Raw genomic sequence first — 22297 nt, 5'->3', positions numbered from 1 at the left:
GGGAGCATTTTAAGAAACGAGTTGATCAGTTAGACTGTGACAAGCCTACTCTTTATGTGGATGGTGTGTCAGTGCTTCATGAAATGGTCAATGCAGTAGATTTTATGGCAAAGAAGAAGTATTAGTACTGTGTGGATAAATAGCAAACTCACAGAGCTCAAAGCTGACTCAGGTTCTAAGTGCAATGTTATGTCTGCAGAAATGATTGCTAGAGTATGAAAAGGCAAAGGGCTTTATTTGGCAAGGTGTGTGAAACTTGTTGCTTATGGAGGTGAAGAAATCCAAACTGAAGGTCAGTAATGCATTCATGTTACTTCCAGAAGAGTGGCAGAAGCTATGACTTCTTATTTGATGTGGTCAAGAGGCATGTTCAGTCATTATTAGGGATCAGAGATGGTTTGAAAATGGGACTGCTTTCATTTAATAAGGAAGTCCATCATGCTAGCTTAAAGGAACACTATAATTTTTCCCAGCACATTTCTTCTACCAATGGTGACCTTTTCGAAGACAAACTAGGCAGACTTCCAGTTGTGTACTCCATGAAGTTAGACCCAGAGGTCAGTCCCATTATCAGCAAAGCACATAAAGTTCCAGTAGCCGTGCAGGACAGAGTCAAGGCCAAGTTAGAAAAAAATGGTGCGACAAGGTGTAATTTGTTCAGTGGAAACTCCAACTGAATGAGTATCTTCCATGGTGGTAGCAGCTCATAAGAAAAGCTCAGATGACATCAGAATATGTATTGATCCATGACATTTGAACAAAACACTAAAAAGACCTCATCATCCAATGCACACAGTCGAAGAAGTCACAGCTTTGATGCCAAATGCTGCTATTTTTTCTGTCTTAGATGCAAAGAGTTCATTTTGGCAAATTCAGCTTGACAAAAAATCCTCATTGCTCACTACATTGAGTACTCTGTTTAGCAGGTACAGATTTTTGAGAATGCCATTTGGGATAAATTCTGCAAGTGAAGTCTTTCAACGTGCAATGGAGCAAAATTTTTCTGGGTATCCTTGTTTTATTATAGTAGATGACAGACTAGTAAGAGGTTGTGATGAAGTCGGACATGACAGAAACCTCAGAAAAATTCTAGAAAGGGCATGTTATGTGAACCTTCAGCTCAGTGCACAGAAATGCAAATTCAAGCTACAAGAAATTCCTTATGTTGGTCATTTATTCACAAGTGCAGGCCTACGACCAGACCCTTCAAAACAAACAGCCATTCTCAAGATGCCACTTCCAGACAATGTTGAAACCCTGCAACATTTTCTTGGTATGGTCAACTACCAAGGCAAGTTCATTCCAGACTTGAGCCAACTATCAGAATGTAAAGCTACATCCTGGTCTTGCTTAGAGCAATACCAAAGAGAATTTGATGTCCTGAAACAGAGAATTGCTATTCCACCTACTCTCAGATACAATGATGTTCACAAACCAGTTACACTTTCCTGTGATGCTGCAACATTTGGTCTTGGTACAGTTATTCTTCAAGAGGATGAACCTGTTGCCTGTGCATTGAGAATCCTTACCCATATAGAGATGCAGTATGCCCAGATCGAGAAAGACCTTTGGCAATTATGTTTGTATGTTCGAAGTTCCACAATTATGTTTATGGTAGACCTATCCAGATCGAAATAGACCATCAACCATTAGTCACAATCCAAAGAAAGCCAAAGCATTCAGCTCCAACAATATATGATGCAGAGATTGAAAAAGTATAATTTCAGTCTTGTCTACAAGAAAGGCAAACTTCTTTATCTTGCTGATACATTATCCAGGTCACCCAGAAATACCATCGAATAGAATGAAAATCAAGGTACTCAAATCGAATGATGATTTTGAAGTTATGGAATTAGAAATTTGTCTTCCACACATCTTGATGAGCTAAGCGAGAGCACAGCCACAGATCCAGTTTTACAAAGGCTCAACAACCTTACTTTCCATATAGAGATGAGATTTTCTCTGACAAAAAGGTTTCATTATGAAAGGTCCAAAAGTAATTGTTCCAAAGTCCTTGCAACCCGAGTACATTTCTATCTTGCATTGTCGTCATCCAGGAACTGAATCTACCAAAAGAAGAGTGAGAGAACTAGTATTTTGGCCTTCTGTGTCACAAGACATTGAGAGACTCTTTATCTCAGAGTGAGTTGTCTGGAGTTCCAATTCCAGAGAAAGTTCCAGATGACATTCTTGTTCCTATGACGAATCCAAAATTTCTTGTTACAAGTTGTGCACTGCAGACTGTCCCTGTTGATAAATCAAGTCCCAACTGTTATATTATGAGATATGGTCGAATCTCTAAACCCTGTAGCAGATATAAAGCAGCTTGGACATAGATTCATAGGTTCATAGGTAGGTACTAGGCTATTGGCCCTAGGGCCTATATAAGCCTAGCCAAAAAGGTACCCTGGCTTTCGCCACCCAAGAAGATTATTTTCCTGTGCCCCTGTTGAGCAGAGCCACATAAGTGATCCCAGGGGTGAATTTCCTATTTCCCATCCAATCATCAAGATTTTTCTTTAAGAGTGCTAATGAGGAGCTTTGTGTGATATAGATAGGTAGTTTGTTCCAGAGTATGGGAAGTCTCTGGACAGGAATCTATCCCTCCAGCATGTTCTGTTTATTGTGGTGACAAGGTTTAGGTCCCTTGAGCGTGTAGCTCGGAGAGAATGGGATTTCTTTAAGTGGAGCATGTCCAACAGCTCTGGGTTTGACATAGCTTTGTATTTTAGGCAGAGATCACTTCTGAATAGGCAATATGCAATGAAGTAAAGCTGGAGTTTTTTGAGATGGCCTGCATAGGGCATCTGTTTGAGGCTAGTAATCCTCTTTGTGAGGCATTTCTGCAGCATTTCCAGTTGTTGTAGATGTCTTGTGAGGTACATATCAAAGGGGCATTGTACTCTGTAATGGGTCTAATGAGTGATGAGTAGAGGGGAACAATTACCTCTTTTTTTTCCTGGATGAGAAACCTTTTGTGATGAGGGGTGCCATGTAGAAGGATTTCCTGGCTATGATGGCGATGTGATTATCAAAGGAGAGACTACTGTCCACCTGTGTCCAAAGGTCTCTTATCACACTTCAGGTCTTAAGTAGACTACCACCTATGAGGTAGCTCATGAGTACACAGTTTTTACCAAAAGGGATGACAATGCACTTTTTGGCATTGAGCTTGTGGCCATGGCTTTGACACCAGGCATCTGTCTCAGTAGGATGTCCACAACATTAGGAGTTTCAATTATGGCACCTAGTTTGCAGTCATCTCTGAACTTCATTAGCCAAAGACCTTCTGTGTTACCAGAGAAGTAGATAAACAGGAGAGGACCAAGAACTGAACCCTGTGGTACTCCAATTGTCACTTGTCTGAAGTCAGATTTGGAGTCTGCTACTTTCACAGTGTGGGTTCTGTCAGTGAGCCACTTGGCAACCTATCTTGTGACATAGGGATTTATACCTAGTTTAGTGAGTTTATCTATAATTCTAGAATGGGGGATGGTGAAGAAAGCCTTGGCGAGATCTAGATAGGCTGTGTGAACCACCTTAGCCTTATCTATGGCTTTGGTGACTGCTTCAAAGAAGTCTATCAGGTTTAGGAGACATGATCTGCCTTTTACAAACCCAAACTGGGTGGGGTCCAGAGATTGGAGATTACCAATGTCTTTGTTTATAAGTTCCATGATGATACGTTCCATGGCCTTGCAGACCAGGCTCATCAGGCTAATGGGGTGGTAGTTCCCGGGGTCCATGGTGGATCCCCCTTTGTGGAGTGGGATAACTGTCGCTATGCACCATTCAGTGGTCACAAAGCCTGAGGTGAGGCTATAATTGAACATGGTACTTAGGTGGGGTGCCAGTTTGTTCTGTAGGTCATGTAGAACGCAGCCTGGGATGTTGTCTGGTCCCATGGATGCTGTGTTCTTGGCTTTGGAGAGTGTGGTTTTTACCTGTGCAGCCATAATTACAGGAACTTTGCATTCTTCCGGTATAGAGATGAACCCTTTAGGGGGTGAGATGGGGAGTAAAGTTAGCACTGAACCTATCTGCCAGGATGATGGCACTATTAGTTGGTTCTGTATATTTAGTGCCATTGTGCTGTAACTCAGAGCAGATCTGAGTGTTGCCATTAAGAGTCTTGACATAGCTATAGAATGCTTTGTGGTTGTCTTTAGAAACAGTGGCAAGTTTGTTTTCATAACTAGCTTTACAGGATTTTATGAGGGATCTCAGCTTCTTACTGAGGCTGACCATGGAGTTCCTCCAGCCATGGGATTTTACTGTTTTTGCAGCAGTTTCTTTCTTCTGTTGTAGAGTTTGTTTATGGCAGGGGGACCACCAGATTGTCTTCCTTTTTTTGGAGGATAGCATTTTGGTTCTGTTAGGGATAGCACAATCCATGCACTTGTGTAAGTGCTTATAAAGTACATTTGTGTAGAATTCAGCAGTCGTACCTCTATTGTCCGTCTGCATGGGTGTCGTGAAGTTTGCCACTTCTGTCTTAAGAAGCGTGAAGTTGGCTTTGGAGAAATTTTTGATGGTGGTTTCCCTAATGGGGGGTGGGGACGAGATGTGGATGTCTAGTGGTCAGATCTGACCAACGAGGAATTGACCTCTGGTGTGGAACACTGTTCGCCCATGTTGGTAATGACCGGGTCTAGGATATTGCTGCCCCTGGTGGGGGTATGGATAAGTTAATCCAAGGCGTTGGAATTTAAGAATTCCAGAAAATGTTGAGCAAAGGAGTTGGTACATGAGTAGTTTTCTCAGTTAATAGTGGGGTAGTTGAAATTGCCCATTATTAGGGTGTTAGGTTGTACCCTAATATTTTCCAGTGCGTCAAGAAATGAGGAGTGGGAATCCAGGGTCATGGTGGGGGATCTGTAGCAAGCTACAATTTGGATTGCGGTCTTGACCAGATTTAGTTGCACTTGGATAATCTCGGATGCATTATGATGAGCAACTAGCCTGGAGGTGTGGATATCCTTAATGAATATAGACATGCCTTCGCATTTAGTGCTTCTGTGTAGGTTAGATGGCTGAAAGGTGTGGTATGAATTATAGCATGGTAATGCAGAGGTGCTTTCAGAAACCTTGAACCAGGTCTCTGTCACTGCACAGATGTCGATGTTCTCCATTTTAAGGAGTGCCTCAAGTGAGTGCATTTTGAGGTTTAGACTTCTAGCATTGCCCTCAGATTTTGCTTGCCTGTATTTGTCATTTGAACTTTGCCTGAAATAGGCACTATAGGGGTGGCAAGAGCCTTAGCAAGTATCCAGAATCCTAAGGGCGACACGTGCAGGCCATCTCTGGCAAAGCATCGTGGTCTTTCGATCATGTCATCCCAGACAGACAGATACTGGATTCCCTTAGAATGACACCAGAAGCTTAGCTAATTGTTGAAGTCAGTCATTTTTGTCCTTGTACTGTGGTATCATTCTGGGTGATGGCAGGATGCTACTCAGGGCTAGGGTCATACCTGCCTGGGCTACAAGATCAGAGAGCTCCTCCATGTCTCTTTTCATGCAGTCTAGTGAGGTACATCTCAGGTCATTCACACCAACATAGACAATGACAGAGTCATATCTGTACCTGTTGTGGAGTGACCTGAGTGTGAGCGTTATGTGGCAGATCCTGGCACCCAACAGGCAGCTGACAGTAACTTTCTCCTTGTTTAGCCTGGTGAGTGGAACACAGTGTGCCTGACTAGAGAGTCACCTATGACTAGAGTGTTGGGTATGTTGTTATGCCTTATGGGCTGTGGTTGGGTGGCACCCTGAGTTTGTGTGCTATGTGTCATTTGGGTTGTGTTGGGGGGTGGAGGTTGCTTGCATTTCTGCTCTGGAGGTCTCTATTGCTTGGGCAGATTTTTATTCAGACCCTCCGTGGATGTAGGTGTGTGGTTTCTGTTTCTATGTGTGTGTTTTGGTGGTGTAGGTTTTGAGGGACTATGTGATGAGTGTGGTGTGTTGCAAGTGTTTACCCTCTCCTCTTGACCATCTAGTGCAGTCTTGGGTGAAGAGAGCTTTGCCTCCAGTTTGGCTATATAAGTGCATCTCTCACAGGTTTTAGTGTTGGGTGGTAGGAGGAGAGGGTTGTCTGTGTACATGAGGCAATTGCTGCATTGTCCCAAGATGCCCAGATTCATCCGGTAGACAGGAGAAAACACCGGGAGCTGACCCATAGACATGCCTGGATAGGTACTTATTTATTAAGTACTGAAAATTGGTTTCCTCTAAACAAGTGAGGAAAGTTGAGTGCTGTAGTAATTTCTAGCTTATTTAATGCTTACAATGAGTTCTGATCAAGTGCTGAACTCAAAGAAACAGATTTGAGTGCCAAAACTAAAAAGCTGGCTAGTTCTAAGGGAAAATTTAAAGAGCAGACTTTTATGGTGCTGGGACTATTTTAACCCTAGCAAAGCGGCAATGCATAAAGTGTAATTTTTTTTAATATAACAGTAGCAAATGAGCAAACTGATTTAAACAAATTAACCAGTTTACCAATAACAAGCTAAAAACTGAGCCCGTTCCAGCAGTCTTCAATCAGACAAGTTCTAACTGCATACTCATGCCACTAGGGTGCAGGGGAAACTTCTCCAGAAAACAATGGCCTGGATTAGTGCTCAAGTTATACAAGCAAAGCTAGATTCAGCAGGTCTGAATCTAGTCTTGTGCTACAGCAAACAAGGCGTACCAATTTCAGAAAGAAACAGCTCAAATAGGCAGGCACAATAAGCCTTTAACCAGAAACTCACAGCTCAGAAGGGTAGAATCTACCCTCTCCTCCCACAAGAGTGCAAACCACACCTTCTTAATGTAAAATAACTGGCCCAAAGCCCAAGTGAGCATGAGCATTAAGTTTTGTTTCTAATGTATATAGTAATGCATGCCTGACTCTGATATTGTTTTTCAAAGGGCAGTCTTTTTTAATAGGAAGGATGTATATCAATATAAGTGTATATACCTTTAAAAGGCTATCCCAGGCCTTGCACTAGAGTATACAAACTGAGCACGTGCGAACCTGACTGCCATTTTGTACACATGTATGTTTGTTCGTATTTAATGATGATGCTATCCATTCTGATGCGTTTGTATGCATTAAAGTATCTGATCAAAACCGCAAGACTTCTTGTTATATGTATTACAAACAAACAAGCGGCAGCAGTAAGATGGTTGGAAGTACAGTAATCCACTCTTAGGTTCACAAGTTCAAAGGAGTGTACTAAGGATAACAGCCTACTGGTGACAGTACCAAACTGGGTTTGGTCCACTGTCTGGAGGTTTTCTATGTCATTATTGATCATTTCCATGGTAATTATTTCTATGGCTTTGCATATGAGACTTCAGAGACTTATGGGCCTGTAGTTTCAATGGTTTGTAAGTGGCCCACCTTTACGCAGGGGGATTACGCTTGCTGTTTTCCATTCCTGAGACACAAACCCTGCTTGGAGGCTATGGTTAAACAGTGATTCCAGAGGGCCTGATAGGTCACGTTTCATGCTATTTAGAAGCATCCTGGGTTATTATCTGGGCTCATTGATGCAGTGATGTTAGTCCTAGAGAGAGCATTGAGGACCTGTTCTCTAGTGATAACAGGGGGAGTTTTATTTGACAGTATTTCCTTAAGGGAGGTTGAAGGGGGGCGAGGGGTAAACTTGGAGTTGAAATTGTCTACCAATAGGTTTGCTATATCTTCTGGCTCAGTATAGGTAGATCCATTCGTAATGAGCTCTGCACACAGTTGTGTACTGCCTTTGAGGTTGCAGATATAACTAAGGAATACCTCAAGGTTGTCCCTGGCCTGCAAGACCCAGTTTACTTCAGATTTAGCTTTGGTAGACTTTCTTTGTCCTCTGAGTTGGTTGATTAACTTGATGAATGTGATTTTATCCTGCTGGATGCTGGACCTCCTAACTTTGTCATGATTTTCTTCTTTCTTTTATACAGCCCATTGATGATGTAATTTCACTAGGGTGGCTTCTTTTTTGAATTAATTATATACTTATTCCTGGTGGGTAAAACAGCCTCTCTGCAGCTTATTAGCATCCATGTATGGGGTTTCTGTGAACAGTTCCCTATAGGCAGCAGTGTTCTCAGGGTTTATGGGGACTTTAAGTTTTGACAGGTTTTCAATTAAAAGTAGAAATTTAACCTTAGAGTACTTCCTGAACATTTTAGGGTTAGCTGCAGTTCATTTTTTTCTACTTAAGTTTTTGAGTACTTTAGTGTGTTTTTGGAATGAAAGTGTGTTGTCTTAAGAGTATGTCAAGATTATTTTGTTCATTAGCAGGTGACAGTGTAGTTCTAAAGGAATCAGTGATGTGGGGGGGGGGGGGTCAGGCAATAATTGCCAATCTTGTAGATTTGCAAAAATCTTTTCAGTGGATTTGAGTGTGTTGCTTTAAAGCTTATTGCCACTCAGCCAACTCCAAACATGTGAGGAATTGTTTTGTACAGTAGAGGAATAAGTGATTGTTTTGATACAATATTAAGTAAAGACTTGTTCTGAAATAGTAAGTGGCCCTTACTTCAGTCCTTTGATTTCATGGAGAAGGTAAACCTTGTTCTCAGGATACAGTTCTAGAGATTTGTTCAGGAATGAGGAAGTCTGTTGAGGGATGTACCCAAAAAGAATGATACTGAAATTTGGTTATCTCAAAGGAACAAGGCATTATCTTATGGCTTATAATGGTCTTCCATCATGTATTTATTTATTTATGTATTTTATTTTATTTTACATTTGTTAACTGGGAAATTCCAGCTGGGCAAGGTCCATTTACAGTGGAGGCCTGGGGAGAAAAGCTCCAAAACATTGTTACAAAAAAAAAAACAAGAGAAGCAAATTTGGATTCATTCAGACTGCAGAGCCTCTAGATCAGTCATTTCCCAGCCTTCAAATCCATTTAAATACTGTCCTGCATTTTTACAGGAGACTAAGGCTGTCTATTGTGAATACTAATATTTTAAACATATATGATAATCACTTTTAAATCTGTGTGTTCACAGCTAAGTGTTAAGAAAGTGGCAAACATATATCTGTGCAAACTGTTCTTTTTTGGAAATAGTTTATAAAAACTGAGATCTGCATTAAACACCATTGCCTGCTTGTCATAATAGTATGTCCTTATACATCCAGGGTCCTCAGTGACGCTTCCCTGTACTGATGCCTGCTCTTAGGTGGTTAGATGAGGTGGGACAGTGTTTGGTGACCACTGATCAGCTGTTATTCTGCAAACCAGGTTCTGTTTCAATCCAAGGTTTGTTTGTTTGGCCCAAGTGTGGATCAGTAATGGTAACACTGGCTTATTTCACTGAGAGTGAAAATGGGTAAGCTTAGTGAAAATATGAAATGGTATACCTGTACTGAAATGATTCAGGACTCCTGGATCTGCCTGCAAAATGAAGTCTTTAGCACTGAAAACAGTAAAGAAATCCCAGATGAGCATGCTGCACGTAGATGAAACATAAAAGAGTAAATGGCTGCTGTAGTCTGTCCTGATGTTGCTTTCAGTTACTTATGAAATACAAAGACAGCATTCCCTCGTTGATCATACTGTAAGTGTTCTCCCAGAGTGGACGGTATACTTAATGGTTAAGGTGTTTACCTCAGAGACATAGGATGCATGGTTTGAATCTCACCGCTGGTCACTCTGGGGTTATTAGTGCTAATCATGTAACAGTCTGCAGACTGATTAACTAGTATTTACCTATGATTCATGAGTCGTGCTTCCATACTGCAAACTGCTTGCAGCACCATTTGCAGTGTTACCAACTTTTGATTGATTAAGTTGTTTCAAGTAGTATATGGTACATAATCCTGAATGTCCAATAGTATGGTAACAACCCCAGTTTTACAATGCCATTGCTTGACATAGTACATAATTCTGAATGTTTAATATTGTGGTAATAACCCCAGCGCTAAAGTGCCATTGCTTCACATGGTGCATTTATTTTATTTTTATTTATTTATTTATTTAACATTTGTTTACTGGGAAAGTCCAACTTGGAATGAGCCAATTTTCAGTGGAGGCCCAGGGAGAAGTGCTGCAGACACATCTTTGTAACATGAGAGGAAACCAGAGCACCCAGAGGAAAGCCACACGAACACAAGGAGGACATGCAGACTCTGCACAGAAGGTACCCCAGCTGAGAATTGAACCAGAGAAGCTCTTGCTGTGAGGCAACAATGCAAGCCACTGTGCCCTCCTCGTTGCTGCTGAGTCTGCTTGGCTGTGTGCGACAGCTCTGAACTATCCCCTCCACGACCCTGTGTCTTTGCCTGGGTTGTATCCCTCTAATTTCACTATTAGGGTGTTCCCCACAGAATACCCTTGGACTCGGTCAGGACATTGTCTTCTTCTACCACCCTCTACCACCAGAAAAAAGAGACTATCCCCTCCACGACCCTGTGTCTTTGCCTGGGTTGTATCCCTCTAATTTCACTATTAGGGTGTTCCCCACAGAATACCCTTGGACTCGGTCAGGACATTGTCTTCTTCTACCACCCTCTACCACCAGAAAAAAGAGAGTATGTCTACCTAGTCATGCTATATTACGTTTTAACTAAATGCTCCTGCTAAACTTTCAGACTGCCACTAGCTAAGCAGCCAGCAGCTACCCCTCCTTACTCCTTCATTTCCCCTCACAGTCTCCTCGGATGGCCACATAGGCTATCCTCTCCTTCTAGTACAGCTCCACGCCTGGTAGCTCCCTTGTTTGCTTACTGCACTACTACTTTGTCCACTAGATGTTATACTTTTCTCATCCCTATTTGGGATATTAGTACTGACTTCTGCCTTACACTTTTATTCTCCCCTCCTTATACTAATCCTTTTCCTCCTTTACCTCTCTGTCTCATCTTCTCCCCCGAGGATACTTTCTCTTGCCTTGATTCCCCCTTCCCTCCCTGATACTTTTTCCACTCTCCTCTGGTCTACTTTGTGTGCCCGCCTCCCCACCCTACCCCCATATCCCACCCACCCCCGGGGGTCCTACATTTATATTTCTACAAGCCACACCTCCTACTACTGCTATCCTATCCAATTCACAGTCTCACAGATTGTGTAACTTCCTTCACTTAGTCACACCTACATACCACTTTAACCAACCCACCACTATCTCACTAAAGTCCTATACCATTACAGCCCCTTCCACTCTACCCCCTACTCCCACCACACACCCCTTTACAACATATCAGGAAACCCTACTTCACATACAACTATCTTATCATGTCTACAACTATCCTCCACTCACAACTTAAACTACCTATCACCTTCTTACTATTATTCCTTCTCATTACTACCTACTTCTTAACCTCCTATGAACACTCCTTAACTATTTCTCTCTCACTTCCCTCAAAACATACTAGTACACCTACAACATACCTACCTTCATCCTATTTACCTACCTCATCACAAACCATATATCTACTTCCCAAATACCATAGACTATTTCATTGTAAACTACTAAAAACTAAATCAAAGAAAGTATTTGACACATCTCTAAAACACATATCCAAAAACTATGGTCTACTACTCCATCTACTTCAGGACGGTGACATACACCCCAATCCAGGCCCTCAACCTACAACTACTGAAACACACAGTCACCATATAAAAGCTCTCCTTCCTCCATCAACTATAACTGCAAACATACTATCCTTGGCCCACCTAAATACGCAGTATCTGTAATAAAGTTAGTCAAATACACGCCCTACTAGAAGTACACAACTTTGACATTTTATGCTTATCAGAAACCTGGCTAAAACCATCTATTAAAGATATTGAAATTACCCCACCTGGATATAACATTGTTAGACTTGATCGCACCTCCAAGAAAGGAGGTGGAGTAGCTATCTTATATAAATCTAACCTGAAGCTTACTCTTCTTGACCTTGCTCTTACCCAAAACAATGATGTCGAAATAATCTGCTCTAGAGTTCAAATTAATACTACTAAATCAATAAACATCATTTGTGCTTATCTGCCTCCAGGAAATAATATCCCCACATTAGAACAACTTCTTGAACAACTCTCAAATTACCTCCCTCAAGAAACACTACTCCTTGGAGACTTTAACATTGACTGGAAATCTTGTAACAATGCTAACCCTACTTCCCATTTAAACCTTTTTAGTTTCAAACAACTAATTGATAGTGCCACTAGAATAAATAAAACAAGCAAAAAAGAAACCACCTTAGACTGGGTTCTTACAAACTCCCCCTCACAAAACTACAAAACTGGTATCCTTCCTGATGACCTTAGCGATCACTCCCTCACATATGTCATTAGAGCTAAAACTCATCAAAACTTACCTACCTCACATAGAACACTATATTCAAAGAAACAATTTAATCCCCAAAGATTTCAAACAGAACTCTCACAATACAATTGGACCCCTCTAAAGCACCTCTCTCTCAACAAAGTCAGAGAATATTTCAACTCAGCATTCCTTACAATCCTAAACCACCATGCCCCAAGTCGTACCATTAGAATAAAGACCAGAACAGCACCCTGGCTTACCTCTAATACTAAACAAAAGATCAGGCTTAAAAATAAATCTTGGAAGAAATGGCTCCTCTAGAAACCCAACAGACTATCAAACCTTTAGAGAGCTGAGAAACAAAACCAAAAATGCTATTATTTCAGACAAAAGAACTACTATGTAGAACTTCAGCAATCCACAAAAAAAGAACCAAAAAGGTTCTGGTCTACTATCAATCATCTACTTACCCCAGGTAAAATAGTAACACCTAACCCACAGAATCTAGACACTGATAATCCCTCTTTAATAGCCAATAACTTCAATAGCTTCTTTACTACTTCCATACAAACACTAGCAAGCCATTTATCCCCTGATGCTTCCCAACTGATCTTAAGTAACACCAACAAAGTCATTCCTTCCCTTCAACTTCAACCCATACCCACCTCCTACATACAATATCTCTTACAAAAACTTAAACCCACTACCCCCTCAGCAGATAAGCTTCCTGCTGATTTCCTTCAGGTAGCAGCAAAAGCTATAGCCTACCCTGTTTCGATCCTAATAAACAGATCCATAAAAGAAAGTGATTTTCCAGCAATCTGGAAGATATCACACATCATACCCTTACATAAAGGAGGCAAATCCACTGACCTCTCTAACTACCAATAGCACTATTATCTCCACTAGCTAAAATCATGGAAAAACGTATACACAAACAACTACTTAACCATCTCCTTCAAAATAACCTACTAGCAAACACTCAACATGGATTTAGACCCTCACATAGTACGACCACTGCACTACTTTCCTTTACTAACACAATAAACTGTAACCGTAATAATAACAAACTAACTGCTTCTCTTTTCCTAGACCTGTCAGAAGCCTTCGACATGGTCAACCATAAACTTCTCCTACACATACTAAACTCACTTGCCTTGGATTTTTCCTCCTTAACCTGGTTCTCATCTTACCTTGAAAACCGACAACAAGCAGTACTCTGGAAAAATTCTCTATCTGCTCTACTACCTATCTCCTTAGGAGTACCTCAAGGATCAATATTAGGTCCACTCTTATTCTCTATCTTTATTAATGATCTTCAATCATCTATCCATAACACTACCTGCATACAATATGCAGATGATTCTACCATCATCTGTACAGCTCCCACCCAATCTGAACTCCAGTCACTCACACAATCTACCTTTTCAACCGTTGAACAATGGTTCTCAAAAGATGTCTCCTTCTCAACTCCAAGAAAACAAAACTATTACTATTCTCACCTACCCACAAATCTCCTCAACTAAATTTTACTATTACTGCAGCTGACAATTCTCTTATCTCCCCAGACTCTACTACCAAACTGCTTGGTGTTACTATTGATAATAATCTTAACTATGATTGTCATATCAATAACACTATAAAAGCAGTAAATATAAAGATAGGTTCACTGTACAGAATAAAACCCTTCCTTACTCCAGAAGCACGGACCACCTTAGCTCAATCACATCTTATCTCCACCCTACTGTATGCTTCCTCTATTTACACCAATCTCTCTAAAGGTAACCTGAAAAACTAACTACATCCTATCATAATATAGCCCGCTTTGCCACAGCATCCCAGTACAGAACTCACCACTGTAATAACTTAAAACAATTACAATGGTTAGAACTACCTAACAAGCTTATCTATCAACAACTCTTAATTACACATAACATTCTTTATCAACCAACAAAAACACCAGCTCTCAGTAACCTCCTTACTCCCTACAAAAACTTGAAACAGTGATCTGTCAAAAGATACAAGTCACCACAACTAGAATTACAAATTCAGCAGGTAACTGTCTATTTTCAAACTCCATAGGGAAAATATGGAATAACCTCCCCTCACACATTACCTCACTAGACTCCTTTCAACTTTTCAAAAAACAACTTCTATTACATCTTAACAACTTCTGGCTCTGCTCCTGTACCAATCCAGACTAAATGACTTCTTCGCTCTTCAGCCATACCTCCCTACGTAAAAATCACTATCTTTCCCTGCTATTTCAAATGACTAAATTACTGTACTGTTCTAAAAAAAAAATATGAATATATAGCTTAGGCTATTTGTTTTTTACCTGTTTTTTTTTTCGCTGTATTTTCTACTACACTAAAATGTATGCATTGTTGCTTAAATGTTTAACCTTGTTTTAATTGTGGAGCTTTTCTCCCCGGGCCTCCACTGAAAATGGAAATTATCCAGCTGGACTAGCCCGGTCAACAAATGTAAAATAAAAAATAAAAATAAATAAAATACATAATCCTGAATGTTTAATAGTATGGTAACAACCCCATTGTTAAAGTGCCATTGCTTGACATGGTACGTAATCCTGAATGTTTAATCTCATGGTAGCAGCCCCAGTATTAAAGTCCCGTTGCTTGACATTTCATTGCCAAAACTTCTCAAACTTGTGGTGAACGTAATCGCACTAAAACAACTCAGTGATGGGTATCTGGGAAGTCCGATCCCTAACACTCCACATGTATATTCAATCAACTTCAGGTCTTGTAAAATTGTTACTTAAGTGCAAGTTGGATAGGAGTTTGCTGATTCATGCTGCTGCAAACCATGAATGTCGCACATCAATGTAAGACGACTATAGTTTTTCAGTGAAATACAAGCTACGATACTGCTTAATGTTTCATTTACTGCCGACTTATCAACTTTTAGTCAGACTGATCCTTGCCCTTCGTCTTAATGGTCATGTACTACTATATGATGGTTAAATAAAAATGATAAATGCCAGATGAAGGCTAACCTGCCATTTACTGTTCCTTCCTTACTTACTTTCTTTTTTTTTTCTTTTGTCTGCACTTGCAGAACATGGTCTTAGCTATGAACAGAGGAAGTCTGACTGGTGTATTTAGTCTGATAATTAGCATGCTGAAGCAGAGAGTATTGTCTGTGCTTCCTTTTGGAATGGTTTTATTACCTCGGCATCTTCTGATTTCTTCATGTGTGCTGCAGTAAAGATTGTAAGGCTGCCTTTGGATTCCACAAAAATGGCATGTTAATTTGCAAACATCTTTGCGGTTTTGCTAATGCTTAAATTTGTACTAAAATTAAAATCAGGCACACCTGTGTAAGGTTAATAGGTTTATAGGCAAGTACCAGGCCATCTGCCCTTATGGGCCATTCTAAGCCTAGCCAAATTCTTTTTCAAGGGTGAGAATTAAACCCTGTATCTTGTGACCTTGTACCTAGTGACTTTGAGTTAAACAGTTTAACCCTTATACCGACCTTTTCTGATTTACTTTGTCCTTTATTTCCCTTTTCCGAATCTTATTTCCATGGCGACAGCATAAAGTAGATGATGCTGTTTCATACCAGATCACTGTTTAGTTTATTTTCTATAGTGCCTATAACATTATATAATTGATCAAACTTAGTAAGGTCTGCATTAGAAGGAGTAAAACTACAGGCCTTCATTCGTTCACACTCTCTGTCTCTAAGTTTGCTTATTCAGTATTTGAGTCATGAATTTAAAATACATATCCAAGTAAGTCTCCTGTATGGAGTACTGTAATGGATCAAGCAGATCTGGAGCTACAAAGAATGGTAATAAAAAATATGATCAGAAAACAGAAATGCTATGTTTAGATGTAAAAGGTGCAGATCATTTTATAGTATGAGGCTGGACCTATCTTACTGGACAGAAGCAGTGTAAGTTGTAATATGCTGGCATGAGATTTCTCTGTACAAACGGTTTCATGCTGTGACTTGCATTTGATGTCCTGTCTTTTAAATGACATTCATATGGATACCTTGGCCTAATTTTACTATTCTTAATTGAGCACAACAGTTCATTGATTGTGTTTAACAGTGATTTTTTTTGTGTCATATGAGTCATATATCCTACCTCTGTTTCTATTATTTTGGCTAAGATAATACCTGCTGGAACCCTCTGTAATTAAGATTTATCATATTTGCATCTTATACTGGTTGAGAACAAGTGCCCAGTGCAGAAATCATTGCTGCAGTGTTATAATTAAAATTAAAATATTTACATTGTGGATTAAACCTGCATGCATTATACGATGCAATTTGCCTAGTTTGCCTTAAACCTTTCTGAGATTGTTGAGAGTTTAAATATTTTTGTATACATAGTGCATATTTTCAGCTATTTTACTGATTTTTGTTTATGTATGTATTTATTTTGTATGTATTCATAGCTTCCTGTATGTACTTGGACAGAAGGTATGGAAAAGGTGGAAGAAAAGGTTCTTGGTCCTGGTGCAGGTAAGTTGTTATGTTTTCTGTATGTCGTGTAATGCAAACATGTCTGCATAACACTGACATTATTGTTGTATTCTGTTTTTTGTTAGAATGAAAACTGATGGACTATATAAAAATAGACTATTGTGGAAGCTTTACAGGCATGAGAACTGAGTTGAATAATGTCACTAGAGATTTAATCTTTCATTTTTATAAATATTTAGTGTGTAATAATGCTTACTCTTTACAATACTGATAGACCATATAGACGATTAAGTAACAATTGGATTGTGGCACATCAAAATACATGAACTTTGTTCTGTAATTAGGCTACATCAAACGTGAGTTACACAGTGGGCAGAGACGTAGCACTCATGTGGAACACAGTGGGCAGAGATGTAGCACTCATGTGGAACACAGTGGGCAGAGATGTAGCACTCGTGTGGAACACAGGCAAATGCAAGTGAAGACACAAAATGATAATCAGGAAGATACTTTATACCCTCTGTCTTTTCTTGTCAGAACAGTGGATCAAATCAAGAATTACTTTATAATGTAAAATATATCAAATAAACAGACTGTTGCAAGTAATAAGTGCAGTGATATGAAATGAAATCAAGGTAATACAACTTGTTTTAAGAAGGAGAAAAGCGTGCAGCACACTAGAAATATAGTTGATAAATCCGCATTTTATTTATTTAGTTAATATGTTGAAGGAAATTATTTTATTTAAAATCTGTTTAGTAGTCACCCACTCTTCAAGAGAAATGGTAAATGCAATATTTTATTTATTTATTTATTTGTTTATTGACCGGGAAAGTCCACTGGGCCAAAAAGACCCATTTTCAGTGGAGGCCCGGGGAAAAAAGCACCAAACAATTACAGACATTTTTATGTAAGCTTGTATGATATATTGTTAAAAATATTGTTTTGTGTGTGCGTGTTTGTGTGTGTTATGTATTGATACCCCCACACACAAAAATGAAGTCATCTCTATTAGTATAGAAGGATAAAGCCTAATAATAATAATTGGACGGTGCAGTGGTTGCATTGTCGCCAAACAGCTGAAAGTTCTCCAGATCGATTCTTGGCTGGGGTGCCTTCAGTGCAGAGATTGATGTCCTCCCTGCATTTGTATGGGTTTCCTCCAGGTGTTCCAGTTTCCTTTCACATTACAAAGACATGCTTCTGGAACATTTCTCCCCAGGCCTACCCTGAAAATTGGTTTGTTCCAAGTTGGACTCTCCTGGTAAACACATGTTAAATAAATAAATAAAATAAAATAATTACAGATGACATCACAACTTGATAAAATATAAAAACTTAAACTAAAATCAAGTATAAGGATTCACTGAAGTTAGCAGTTATAGTGTTCAGAACTTTAGACTTTTGTTTGACTTCTCCAGAACTAACAAGCTAGTAAATATACTCAATTTAAATAGTCACAATGAAAACTACATGACCAAAATGCAGAAATCAGAAAAAAAAACATTAAATAATTTTGTGATTTCATCTTTAAAAGACATTTTATAGAAATAACATCACTGTGCCTGGGGGAGGGTCAGCATTTATCTCCAAAAGGGAGCCAGCATCACTCCCTCAGGTCAAGCAAAACAGTACACTGTTCAAGAAAGTAACCTTAAAATTGTCACCACACTAAAGAGTTCATAATATAGGGAACTGTCTTTTTGATTATATATATGTTTATAAATTATTTGATTTAAACATTGTTATTCTTGCATACATAATAAATTCCTTTATAGGAAATGCACTTTTCTAGAAAAACATAATTAAAATGTATTTTGGAATCAATGATTTTATCATATCCAACCCCAGTAACATAACAGCTATTTTCAGCAAAACTACATTGTTGACAAAACTCCACACTTAGAAGTGCCTACTGGTTTCTGTGTCAAATTTCTAATTTCAGAATCTTTCTGTTCAAACAGTTTTTTTAAAAGAGTTTTCTTCATAAATTTTTTTTTACACCAATGACATTAAATGAATCAAATTGCCCTTTTAAAATATTCTAGTTGTTTGAAATAACATTTTAAAGATTATCAACACTGTACTGTCTAGCCATAGTTGTATTCTATTCATTAGATGTTTCCTTATCTGTGTTCACAGTATAATCAGAATTTAAAATAGATTTATATGGTCTTCCTATTTTTAATTATTTCAAAAAGAATGGATTCAGCCTTGTTCGATTATAGTCTGTATCCAAAAATGTCATGCTGAGACTTTAGTTTCCTGTAAAAGCTGAGCATTCTCATGAAGCAGAATCCTAACACTTTAACTTATTGTCACATTTTTCTTAAATCTCAGATGATTGCCATCAATATGGAAAAACTTACTCAGGGGGATCCTGAAAGTATTTTAAATCATGTTCTTTGTGTAAAAATCCAGTTTTACCTTGACATAAAAAAAAATGTTCAACATAGGACAACTTCACAATAAATGTAAATATATTAAACAAAGTATGTCAGTTGAGGCTTACTGCCATATCAAACAATACAAATATCATCACTAAAATGTCCACAAGAGAAAGAAATTAAAATTGGCTTTCATTTTATTTTTTTTCTCTCCCATTCAGAAAGTACTATATTTGCGTATGCCACCATGGCACCCATTACTTCAAACTTATTTTAATGATAATTTTTTAAGAAAAAACATATATCATTCTAAAATCAAATACATACACACACACATATATATATATATATATGTATATATATATGTAATGTGTATATTAAATAAATCATTAGTACTTAAAAACTCTCTAAAAATTAGAAACCAAAATCATGTGACAATAGTGTTTGAGTCTTTCACATCAGCAGACATAAAAATACAAATTTTCTTTCAAAAGATGTAAATGCCAGGAGTTCCTAATAAGTCCTATAAACTGGAATACATTTTATTTTTTAGCATCCTCAAAAGTTATGGGAATTCCCTGATGCAATGATGGTTCTGAAAAATTCACCTGGTGTACTCTTGTAGATTTTTCAGAATGCTGAATGAATTGATAATTCTAGGAAGCTTGACATTTACAAATTCAAATTTTTCATAAGAGATGCTTAAATCCTTCAAAATGTTAAGCAGCAGTGGATCAGTATATTCATCTGCCTTATAGATGTGGGTTAACTTTATTTCATTGCAAAAATTGGCATAATTCAAATCTTTTTCAACAAGAGGGAGTTTTTATTTTGAAAAACAAAAATTCCAGTCCTCCGTACGAATTGTAGGTATGGTTTGTCCTGCGAAATATTATATTACCATAAAAAGTCACACTTTTGGCATTCAAAAAGTGGCAAGCCTATCTTTTTATCTTTTTTCAGTGGCCATGAATTGTTGAGTTTACAGTAGTACAGAATTCAGTGATAATGCATATATCAGTGTTGTACTAGACAATTGTCATTATTCAGTGCTGTTTTCAATGACAATGCATTTGTCAGTGCAGATATAAAGCAAAATCAATGAACATGGATATATCACTGCAGCATTCAATGACTTTACATAAGTCAGTAATGTTATAGTACAACTTTCAAAAATAATGCATCAGTCAATGTTGTTAGAGTCCAGTGTTCAAAAAGGATGCATCAGTCGGAATTGTTACAGCACATTGCTCAACTATCAGTCTGTTTTTACAGTACAATGTTAAAAGACTATGCATTAGTCAAAATTATTCAAATCTTGAAACATTTTTATCTCATATGTAGCAATGTCTATTGCAGAAACCCATCTTTATCAAGTTTCATAATTCTAAGGATCTTATATAAAGATATGCACAGACAGGTATATATCACAATACTGAATTATATTGACTCTACTATCAGCCAATACCAGTTTAGTCAACAAAATTTGGTGAGCTACAGAGATGGTCAAGAGGTGCATGAGATCTCATAGTTCTCAGGAATGGGAAATTTGCCCTTTCACTGACAATGGGAAATCTTGGAGTTATTATGAATAATTAGCAGGGCTCGTGGGTAGACGCAGGAAGCATTTTAATTATTTTTTTTACTGTACTGTTTTGCATGTACTAGGGTTGCTGCTCAGTACATGCATAGAAGAATATCAGCATTCATGCTGATTATTTGTGGACAAAGTTTTGATGTGCCTGTGCACCTATATAATTATATATATAAAATATGAGCGTGCATACTGTGGTTGAATGATTAAAATTTTCTTTTGTTGACAGTAAAAGTGCTGGCATACATTGTCAAAGATTAACTGATGTCACACTGCTGGATTTGTGTGGCATCATGGTGCAGCAAGGATTGGAGAAATTCTCCCTTTCTCCACTGTAGTTCGTTCTCGGAGTTGGTATATATAAGTACCAGGGGATGTGGTGGGTGTGGGGGGGGCTTGCTAATTGCTATCATTTTCTTGATTAGTTGATTTTCAAGCAGTTGCGCTCGATACTTTGACATTTGATGCTATGAACAAATGATATGTCATATGTATACATGTGTGTTTGTATAAATCATATATGTAGGCACAGGAAAAATATTCACATTTTACAGAAAGACCAGAGGGCAGTGCTGAAGCCTTGTATCTGTATATGTGATGCAGACAGATATCAGAAATAAAGGTTAATTCACAGAGAATGAAAAAAACTTGAATTAAAATCATATACCATTCATCATCATCTTCTGTTGGCTGTTCCCGTTAGGGGTCACCACAGCAGATCACCTGTTTCCATTTCTTCCTATCCTCTGCATCTTGCTCTGTCACACCAACCACCTGCATGTCCTCTCTTACCACATCCATAAACCTTATCTTAGGCCTTCCTCTTTTCCTGTTACCTGGTAGGTTCATCCTTAGCAACTTTTTCCCAATGTACTCAGTATCCCTCCTCAGCACATGTCCAAACAAATGTAATCTTGCCTCTCTGGCTTTGTCTCCAAACCTTCCAACCTGGGCTGACCCTCTAATATACTTATTCCTAATCCTGTCCAACCTCGTCACACCCAGTGCAAATCTTAACATCTTTAACTCTGCCACATGCAGCTCAAACTCCTGCCTTTTTGTCAATGCCACTGTCTCCAACCCATATAACATAGCTGGTCTTACTACCCTCTTGTAGACCTTCCCTTTCACTCTTACAGGTACTTGTCTGTCACAAATCACTCCTGACACTCTTCTCCACCCACTCCATCCTGCCTGTACTCTCTTCCACACTCACCGTTACTCTGAACTATTGACCCCAAGTATTTAAACTCATCCACCTTCGCCGCCTCTACTCCTTGCATCCTCACCATTCCTCTATCCCCCCCTCTCATTCACACAAATATATTCTGTCTTAGTCCTGTTGACCTTCATTCCTCTTCTCTCTAGAGCATATCTCCATCTCCCCAGGGTCTCCTTCACCTGTTCCCTACTCTCACTGCAAATCACAATGTCTTCTGCAAACATCATATTCCACAGGGACTCCTGTCTGATCTCATCTGTCAACCTGTCCATCACCATTGCAAATAAGAAAGGGCTCAGAGCTGATCCTTGATGTAACCCCACCTCCACCTTAAACGCATCCGTCAATCCCACCGCAGACCTCACCGCTGTCACAC

At 38.9% G+C, this 22297-nt stretch overlaps 1 protein-coding gene across 1 annotated transcript in view; it reads left to right on the top strand.

Annotated features, from left to right (window-relative positions):
- Window positions 1-22297, top strand: part of CADPS2 (calcium dependent secretion activator 2) — a 5163308-nt gene that overhangs the window by 2812131 nt on the left and 2328880 nt on the right. Inside the window, exon 9 of the mRNA XM_044088753.1 lies at window positions 16691-16757. Coding sequence (XP_043944688.1) covers window positions 16691-16757 — 67 coding nt within the window. The remainder of the gene's footprint in view (window positions 1-16690; window positions 16758-22297) is intronic.

The sequence above is a fragment of the Protopterus annectens genome, chromosome 11.part0 (genome assembly GCF_019279795.1).
Source record: "Protopterus annectens isolate FY-2018-M chromosome 11.part0, PAN1.0, whole genome shotgun sequence".
Classification (NCBI taxonomy): Eukaryota; Metazoa; Chordata; order Ceratodontiformes; family Protopteridae; genus Protopterus; species Protopterus annectens.
The sequence above is the reverse complement of the archived record's forward strand: the minus strand, read 5'-3'. Positions and strand labels throughout refer to the sequence as shown.